General features: G+C 52.1%; 1 protein-coding gene across 1 annotated transcript in view; it reads right to left on the bottom strand.

The window, feature by feature from the left end:
- Positions 1 to 5,382: 5,382 nt before the first annotated feature.
- The window catches only part of Mypop (Myb-related transcription factor, partner of profilin), a 5,739-nt gene continuing 1,389 nt past the window's right edge, over positions 5,383 to 9,732 (bottom strand). Inside the window, exons 3-4 of the mRNA XM_013032583.1 lie at positions 9,278 to 9,732; positions 5,383 to 6,599 (exon numbers count right to left, since the gene is read on the bottom strand). Of these exons, the coding sequence (XP_012888037.1) occupies positions 5,917 to 6,599; positions 9,278 to 9,732 (1,138 nt within the window). The 3' untranslated portion in view covers positions 5,383 to 5,916. The remainder of the gene's footprint in view (positions 6,600 to 9,277) is intronic.

The following is a 9,732-nucleotide window of genomic DNA, read 5'->3' as shown; positions in this document are numbered from 1 at the left end:
CGCTGCTGCTGCCGCCGCCGCCGTCGCCGCCGCTGCCGTCGCCTCCACCTCTTTCTGCCCCAGAGGCCGCTTCGCAGGGAAAGTTACATAACGCGCGGGCAAAGCCTTCTGGGAAATGTAGTCCCGCCGGGGCCTGTTCTTAAAGGGGACGGCGGGCAGCAGGGGAGGTGGGGGCTCGCCGCCGGCACGGTGTGCGAAAGATCGGAGCTACCGCCGACTCACAAACGCACGGGAATTGGGCAGGCTCTCGGTGGCACGGTTTCCGCTCCGATTGGTGGTGCAGCTTTTAGGCCACAGCCAGGCCCTCTCTGAGCCTCAGTTTCCCCGCCCATCGAAGGGGAACCAATTAGGAAGGCGGCATCTCTTGGGGCGGAGCGGAAAGGTCCTGATTGGATGGCTTCAGACCTGGGGACGGGGAAGCGAGCGACTGCGGCTGGCCTGGTAACCCGCATGCCCCCGGTAACGGGACAGGGATAACTTGGCAACTTTGTCTGTCCTCAGACTCCTACCTACCGGTTTCTGGGATCGGCCATCTCCGGAGAAAGAAAACTGAGGATTATCGCACGAAGCCCCCTACCTCAGTTTCCTCATCTGCCAAAGGAGGGGAGTGACTGAGCTCCCTCCAAACTCCCTCAACTAGGCCGGCGCGCTGCGGTGCTCAAAGGGTTACACGGTCTGCTCTTCGCTCCCTCTCGCATTTCACTACAACTCCCAGAATGCTCTGCGGGGCGGACGAATTGACGCACTTCCGCTGTGTGGAAGGTTAGGGAAGGCCTTCCCGCTTCCCGCCGCCTCCGCGCCCCCCCCCCATTCTGGGGTTCTGTCTGTGTGATCGGAACCCCGTGTTTCATGGACCCTTCCCATCTATTGCGCCCCAACCTTGTCTGTTAAGGCCAAGAGATGCGGGGAGCACAAGAGCCACATCGCCTTTGCCTAACCTTGAGTGCTTACCACCGTGGGCCCAGCCAGGCTTTGCGGGGGGTGCGGGAGGGGAGGGCTGGGGGAGACCCTCAGTTTTCTTCTGCCTGGAGTCAGGAAGGGTTCGAGTTAGGTTTAGGGTAGGGCGATGCGGGTTTCCAGGTTCCAAACCCTATCAAGCTCCTTCCTGCTGCAACTGGGCCCGTGTTACTGTTGCGCTCTCAAAACATATTCGGGGTGTTTTGTATCCAATCCTGGTTTTATTCTTAGGCTGTCTACACACACACACACACACCCCTTTTCCCACCAACCACCTCAGCCCCGATTTTCCGCTATCCAAACTTGTTTCAAGCCTGTATTTTGTGTGTGTGTGTGTAGTTGCCTATTTTTGCCCCATCCTGGGGAGTATTATGTTTTCAATCTCGAACAATTTTAGGGGATGTTGGGAATGGAATCCAGACCCAACCTGCATGTACAAGACTTCTCTACCAATGAACCACACACCTTGTCTTTTATTCCCCCCTTTGGTATGTCTTGAGACAGGATCTTATTATAGAGTTTAGGCTGGCTTAAACTCTCGATCCTCTTATAACCTTCAGGATGCTGGGATTACAAATGTGTATCACCAGTCCCAGCTACTTTAAAAATAAAAACAAAACCACACACAGGCATAACTGTTATCCTAGCTACTCAGGAGGCTGAGATCTGAGGATCCTGGACAGCAAAGTCTGTGGATTTATTTCCAATTAACCACCAAAAAGCCAGACATAGAGCTATGGCTCAGTGGGTAGAACACTAACCTAGGGTGAAAAAGTTAAAAGGACAGAGCCCAGGCCCTCAGTTCAAGCCAGAATTGAAAGCCTAATACAGGAGGAAAGAGAGAGAGAGAGAGAAGCACTCCATTGCTCTATCTCTGAAAAGTTCCTTCTTATACTGTAGCAAATATCAGTACTAAAAATTCTGAAGCTGGGCACCAGTGGCTCACACCTATAATCCTAGCTACATAGGAAGCTGAGATCAGAGGATCTTGGATCAAAGCCAGCTCAGGCAGAAAAGTCCTTGACTCTTATCTCCCATAAACCACTTGAAAACTGGAACCAGCCCTGTGGCTCAAGTGGTAGAGTGCTAGCCTTGAGGACAAAGAAGCTCAGGGACAGTGCCCAGGCTGAATTCAAGCCCTACAACCCACAAAAAAAAAAAAAAGGAGCTAAGCCAGGTGCTGGTAGCTCACACCTGCAATCCCAGCTACACAGGAGGCTGAAATCTGAGGATTGTAGTTCAAAGTCAGCCTAGACAGAAAAGTCCTTTGTGAGACTCTTATCTCCAATGAACCACTCAAAAACTGGAAATGGTGCTGTGGCTCAAGTGGTAGAGTGCGATCCTTGAGCACATAAAGGCTCAGGGAACAGTGCTTAGACCTTGAGTTCAAGCTCCAGGGCTGGGAAAAAAAAAATTCTGGCAAGAGTCAAGCTTGATGTCAAACTGTCTGACCTATCACCAGCTATGGCCTTGGCCAGGTCTCCAGACTTTTTTTTCAGGGTTTGAACTCACGGTCTACACATGTTAAGCAGGCCCTCTAACACTTAAACTACACCTCCATCCCTTTTGCTTTTATTATTCAGAAATCTTATATTTTTGCCCAGCTAGCTTGAATCTTCTCAATCCTCTCCTAATTCCTCCCCTGGGTAAGCTGGAATGACAGGCTCAAGACACAGCTCCTAAATTAACAATGACATCTTTTTTTGGGGGGGGTCTGGTTGTGGGGCCTGAACTCTGGGCCTGGGCACTGTCCCTCAGCTCTTCAGCTCAAGGCTAGCGCTCTACCACTTGAGCCACAGCGCCACTTCCGGCTTTTTTTCTTTTTGCTTATGTGGTGCTGAGGAATCGAACCCAGGGCCTCAGGCATGCAAGGCAAGCACTCTACCACTGAGCTACCTTCCCAGCCCTAACAATGACATCTTACTAGTGTTTTGCCCAGTCTAGCTTTGAACTCAGTCCTTCAGAGTAGCTAGGATCACAGGAGCAAGCCACTGTGCTCAGCCAAGTCTCTAAACTTTTAAGTCTGGAACTGGAGATGTGGCTCAAGTGGGAGCGTGCTGGCTATGAGGGAAAAGGCTAAGGAGGGCTGGGAAGGTGGCTCAGTGGTAGAGTGCTTGCCTTGCATGCATGAGGCCCTGGGTTTGATTCTTCAGCACCACGTAAACAGAAAAAAACCAGAAGTGGTGCTGCAGCTCAAATGGTAGAGCGCTAACCTTGAGCTGAAGAGCTGAGAGACAGTGCCCAGGCCCAGTGTTCAAGCCCCATGACAAAAAGGAAAAAAAAAAAAAAGGAAAAAGTTAAGGTATTGTGTGAAGCATTTAGTTCAATCCCAAGTACCAGTATGCATTTCCAATGTTGTTCTTGTTGCTGGGACTTCAGCTTGTTAGGTGTTTTGGATTGAAATTCAAATGTGCATGTAATAGCACGTGGCTTGTTGCTATAGAAGTACCGTAGACTGGGGTGTAGCTGAGGTCCAATGTTTGCTTAATAAGCCTGGGTTCAACACGCTCCTTTACCTCCCATTTGCCAGTCCTGGGGATTGAACTCTGGGCCTGGGCACTGTCCCTGAGCTAATCCTTAGCTCAAGGGGAACACTCTACCACTTGAACCTCACAGTCACTTCCAGCTTTTTTGAGAAGCTTATTGGAGAGGAGTCTCACAGACTTTCCTGCCTGGGCTGGCTTTGAACTGCAACCCATCTCAGCCTCCTGAATAGCTAGGATTACAGCCATGAGCCACTGGCACCCAGCTTCATGGAATTTTTTCTAGTTCTCAGGCTTGAACTCTGGGCCTGGGCATTGTCCCTGAGCTGTTTTTGCTCAAGGCTAGCACTCTACCACTTGGGCCACAGTGCCACTTCCAGCTTTTTCTGCATACGTGGTACTGAGGAATGGAACCAAGGCTTCAGGCATGCTAAGCAAGTACTCTACCACTGAGCCACCTTCCCAGGCGAGTTGAAATTTTAAACGATGCATTACTTAAAATAATCAGCCCTTCTTGCTAGGCAGTGCTAGGAATCCAGCAGAGACTTTGCTGTACCAAAGTTCTGTTGATGGAGGCCGATATTAAATAAAACGTGTGTACCTAAAACCTTTTGTTGTGGTTGGTGGTGGTAGGTTGTGGGACTTGAACTCTGGGCCTGGGTGCTCTTCAGCTCAAGGCTAGATCTCTACCACTTGAACGACAGCACCACTTCTGTCTTTCTTTTTTTTTTTTTCTGGTGGTTAATTGGAGGTAACTGTCTTATGGACTTTCCTGGCCAGGGTGGCTTTGAACCGTGATCCTTGGATCTCAGCCTCCTGAGTAGCTAGGATTACAACGTGACCCACTGGTGCCCAGCCGTAAAACCTTTCTTAAGTAGGCATTTGTTGAGGAACAAGTATTTGAACGATAAAGCAACCCAATTATAAAGACCAAAAATTATTAGACATTTTGTGTCCTTACTGGGGTTTAAACTCGGGGCTTGAAAGCTACCCCCTAACTTTTTTCCTGTAGGCTGCTACTCTACCACTTGAACCACAGCTCCACTTCCTGCTTTTTGGACTTTCCTGCCTAGGATTTTTTTTTTTTTTGGTCAGTCATGGGGCTTGAACTCCACCTGGGTGTTGTCCCTCAGCTCTTCAGCTCAAGGTTAGTGCTCTACCGCTTGAGCCACAGCACCACTTTCAGTTTTCTAGTTGTTTATTGGAGAAAAGTGTCTAAAGGAGTTTCCTGCCTGGGCTAGCTTTGAAACTGGATCCTCAGATCTCAGTCTCCTGAGTAGCTAGGATTACAGGCATAAGCCATCAGCGCCGGGCTCTAGGCTGGCTTTGAGCCTCAATCCTCCAGATCTCAGCCTTGTGAGTAGCTACAATTACATGTGTGAGCCATCAGCACCAAGCTATTTTCATTATGCAGATGAGAATAATGGACGTCGGAGGCCCAGAGGTGGCTAGCACACAGCATCTGGTCTGTTGGTATCTGCTTTACTGCCTGGTCTTGCTAGAGTTGTAGAGCTAGAGTCAGTTCCTGCTTTCCCCAAGTTCTGGGGGGGACACATGATGAGACACCATGCAAAAGAACCACAGGACAGCAGATGGAAATTATCAGGGGGATCCAGAACATTCTCCTGGAGGCAGTTAACACTTTGGTGGTATCTAAAGGATGAAGAGCTGCTGTTTGTTTTCGCTATGTAAGTCAAGCCTAGTCAAGAACCCAGGCCTGCCTTGAACTCTCCACTCTCCTGCCTCAGCATCCTAAGTTCTGGGATCATAAGCAAGTGCCACCTAGCCAGGCTAAAATTGATGGATAAGGAAAACAAAAGGTTTGAAAACCGACCAATCAGCAGCCTTCACCCCCAGGGGGCGTGGCAGCTGTCAGGGCTGGATTCCCAGGCCTGAGTCTCAAGTTAATTGTATGAAAAATAAGTTTATTGATTATCTTGTCACCACTGAGGAGAGGGCTGAGCTTCGGAGGTCAGAGGCAGCAACTGAAGGCAGAGAATGGAACCCGTACCTCCCCAGTCGGAACCCTGCCCTGCCCCACAAGGCTAATATCGCCTATCTTTCACAACCTGATTTCATCTAGCAGCTCCCACTCCCCCGAAGTCTAGGCTGGGGAGGTGGGGAGGTCCCCACGGGTCAATTCTCTTCAAGTCAAGAACAGGAATTATTAGGGAAAGGGAGGTGTGCAGACCCGATGGGGTCCCCTCCTCACCCCGCAATGGGCGCTATCATAAATAACATAAAATTGATGGCTTTGAAGTCAGGGAGAAGGGAAGCAGCCAGCACTGTACCAGAGAGAAAGGGGTTGGGGGGCCCCCCCGTCAAGGGGCCTCCCCAGAGAATCAGGCACTAACTAGCACAGGGAGTGGGGCGCTCACTCCCTCGGAGCAGGGGGTCGGGGGGTGCAGCTGGGATCCCCCCCTCTCGACTGCGCCAAGCTGGGGGGTGGGGTGCAGGCAGAAGCGCAGACGCATTTTCACGGAGATTTCCATCGGCCCCGCCTCTTGCGCGTGGGGAAACCTTTTCTCCTCTTGTGTGGGGGTGAGTCACGGGGTGGGAGTGGAGCTGGGGGTGGCCGAGGGGCCCCTTCCTCACCCCGAGGGGCGATGATCACCCCCCTGGACGCCACCGTTGGCCCCTCCACAACGGTGGCCACCAGGGACACAGGCTCTGGGGTGACCTCTACTTTGGGGGTGGGTGGGGGTGGAAGAGGCTTGGGAGGTGGGGGTGGGGGTGCCGGCAGTGGGTCAACAGGGGTTCCCGGAAGAAGGGGGAGCAGGGCGCTGAGGGCCTCGCTCAGTTTGGCCAGTCCCTGCCGAAGGGTGCCAGCGAGCTCCCGGATGGCGTTGGCAGTCTCCTGCTGAGCGCGCAGGAAGTCCAGGGAGGGCTCTGGGGCTGAGGGCGTGGTAGGGGGCCGAGCAGGAGGGGGTGGGGGGCTGGGGGAGGAGGGTGCCACCTGGGCCACAGATGGGGGTGGGGGCGGAGGGGCGGAGGGCGGTGGAGACAAGGCCAGGCGGGGCAGCTGGACGGTCTGTAGGGCCGGAGGGGGTGAGGACTCACGCTCCTTGGACCTGGCACAGCCCCCTTCCTGGGCAGGGCAGGAGGGTCGGGCCCAGGGCTCTGGGCTGTTGGAGTCCCTCTTGCTGTGAGCTGGTGTATCTGGATTGAGAGAGAGTGGGAGACAGAGGGAGAGAGAAAGATGGACTATGTTGTGTGAATACACAATGTCAGATGTGGGGCTTGAACTCAGGGCCTAAGCTTTTGTGCTCAAGGCTAGCACTCTACCAATTTTGAGCCCACAGCGCCACTTCTGGTTTTCTGGTGGTACACTGGAGATAAGACTTTCCTGTCCTGTCTGGCTTTGAACTGCAATCCTCAGGTCCCAGTCTCCCGAGTAGCTAGGATTACAGGCCTGAGCCAACTGCACTCAAGCCACAATGGCTTACTTATTTGGGTTTGTGGGGCTTGAACTCAGGGCTTGAGCACTGTCCTTGAGCTCTTTTGCTCAGGGCTAACACTACCACTTTGAGCAACAGTTCCACTTCCAGTTTTGGACTGGTTAATTGGAGATAAGAGTATCTTGGGAATTTTTCTGCCCGGGCTGGCCTTGAAGTGTGATCCTCAGATTTCAGCCTCCTGAATAGCTAGAATTACAGGTGTGAGCCACCAGCACCTGTTTAATTTCTAACTTTTAAATAATTTTTTATTTAGAATAAGTGATTACATAAATTTCACAGTATTGTGGGATAGTGACATTTATTTAAAAGTCACAAACACATTTTAACTTCCACAAAGCAAATAATCATCATGGTCTATAAAGTTTTGTTTGGAGGCAGGGTCTTATAGTGGTTAAGTCAACCTCAAATTATAGATCTTCTCATCTTTGCCTTCTGGGTGGTTAGGATCCCAAGTATATACCACTTTACTTGCTCTCACAATACCTTTTATCCCTTTTGTGTTTTTCTCTTCTTTATTGGACCACAGCCCCTTTTAAAGCTATACTTGTGTTGGTGGTGTGGTTCAGGTGGTAGAGTGCCAGCCAATGAACAAAACCAAGTAAGTATCCGACAGCAAGTGTAAGTCCTGTTCTTGAGCAAAAAATAAAACTAGCTTTGCCAAGTGTAGTGGCTCAAGCCTATAATCCTAGCTACTCAGGAGGCTGAGGATCTGAGTCTCAAGCCAGCTGGGAAGAAAAATCTGAGAGAGGGCTGGGAAGGTGGCTTAGTGGTAGAGTGCTTGCCTTGCATGCATGAGGCTCTGGGTTCGATTCCTCAGCACCACATAAGCAGAAAAATTGGAAGTGGCACTGTGGTTCAAGTGGTAGAGTGCTAGCCTTGAGCTGAAGAACTGAGGGATGGCACCCAGGCCCCAGAGTTGAGGCCCCATGACTAACAAAAGAAAAAAAAAGTCTGAGAGACTCTTATGGCCAATTAACCATCTAAAAAGCCAGAAGTGGAGCTGCGGCTCAAGTGGTAGAGCACTAACTAGCCTTGAGCACAAAAGCTCAGGGACAGCACCCAGCCCCTGAGTTCAAATCCCAGGACAATCTCTCTCTCTCTCTCACACACACACACAGAGTAATCCAGAATCAAGGCTAAACAGAAAGGAATTCTCTAATGAAGCCAGCTCTCCACATTTCCTCAGCTTAAAATATGACCTTGACAAACTTTTTAGTTCTGTCTGAATCTGATTCCTGAGACACTGAAATGGAATATACCTCCCAGCGCTGGTGAGCACATCTACAAACCACCACCCTGTCAGGACATGCTGTATCAAGCCATTTGCCCACATGAACTCACAACAACCCCCAGAGGGGAGGGCTATTTTTATCTCCCTTTTTACAAATAGATGCTAGATGCTGAAAGTGACGTGACATAACTCACTGTGAAATGACACCGCAGAGGGGCAACATTGTGACTAGTATCCAGGCAGCTGCCCACCATCACACCCTATACAACATTGAATGCAACCCTGCCTGAGCCCAGGGTCCCAGCTACTCCGGTCCTAGCTAGGCCTCTCTGGGCCTGACAGTTGCTAATTGTGTGTATGGGGGGCGGGGATGGGGGGTGGGGCTTGAATTCACTGCACAGGGGGAAAACCCCTTTCCCCTGGCTTTTTTCTGCCTAAGGCTGATGCTGTACCACAGGAGCCAAATCTCCCCCTTTTGGCTTTTGGGTAGCTGAGTCTTACTTTCTTGCCTGGTCTGGCTTTGAACCAGGATCTCAGAGCTTAGCCTCCTGAATAGCTAGGATTACGGATGTAAGCCACCCACAGCTTGGCCTACACTGCCTGTGTTCAGGGTCCCAGGTATGGCCTCCATCCAGGTAGGCCTGGATGAGAATTGCTAATTGTGGGACCTGAGACAAGTTTTGCATTTCCCTGACTCTGTGTGTGCACAAACTTATACTTGAACTCAATGGCTGAGCCCTCGACAGTAGTTGGTTATGAGACTTGAACTCAGGGCCTGGGTGGTGTCCCTGACCTCCTTTCTGCTCAAGGCTAGTGCTTTATCACACTTACAGAGCTCTTGTGCACACGCGTGCTCTCTCTCTCTCACACACACACCAACAGCTAAGGAGGGAACTCAGCACTGAGCTAAATCCCCAACCCCTTCTTTTCCGTTTTTCTGTGATTAATTCGAGATAAGAGTCTCAGGACTTTCCTGCTGGGCTGGCCTCCACCCAGCGATCCTCAGATCTCAGCCTCCACAGTAGCTAGGATTACGGATCTGTAAGCATACAATGGGGTAACCCGGCCCATCTCCTGGGTTTGCACAGTGACTCGATCCCTGCACCTTTGAGGCACCAGGGCTGAGGTGAGGTGTGAAAGGAACGCACCTGCCCTGCGATCCTCCTTTCGGTCCTCCAACACACAGCGTGGGGTGGGAGCGGCGGGGGCAGGGAGGTCGTCAGCCCCGGCCCCGGTCACCCCGGGCCCCAGGATGGCGAAGATGGTCTCCTCCTCGGCGGAGAAGGCGTCCTCGGCGGCGGCGGCGGCGGCGGGGCCCCCCGCGCCCTGCGTGGAGTGCGGCACGCGGGCCAGCTTCTCCTTGGTGCGGCGCTTGAAGTCGTTCCAGCGCTTCTGCACCTCCTGGCCCGTGCGCTTCCAGCTGGTGATGCCGTTGATCTTGGCGGCGATGCCGTCCCACACGCGCCGCCGCTCGGCCACGCTCACCCGACGGCTCTGCGCGCCGTACAGCTGCGGGTAGTGGGCGCGCACCTCGCGGATCAGGATCTGGTTCTCCTCGAAGGAGAAGCGGGGCTTGCGCAGCCGGGTGGTCTCCTCCGCGTCC

Source organism: Dipodomys ordii, unplaced genomic scaffold (genome assembly GCF_000151885.1).
Source record: "Dipodomys ordii isolate 6190 unplaced genomic scaffold, Dord_2.0 Scaffold156, whole genome shotgun sequence".
Taxonomy (NCBI): Eukaryota; Metazoa; Chordata; class Mammalia; order Rodentia; family Heteromyidae; genus Dipodomys; species Dipodomys ordii.
The sequence above is the reverse complement of the archived record's forward strand: the minus strand, read 5'-3'. Positions and strand labels throughout refer to the sequence as shown.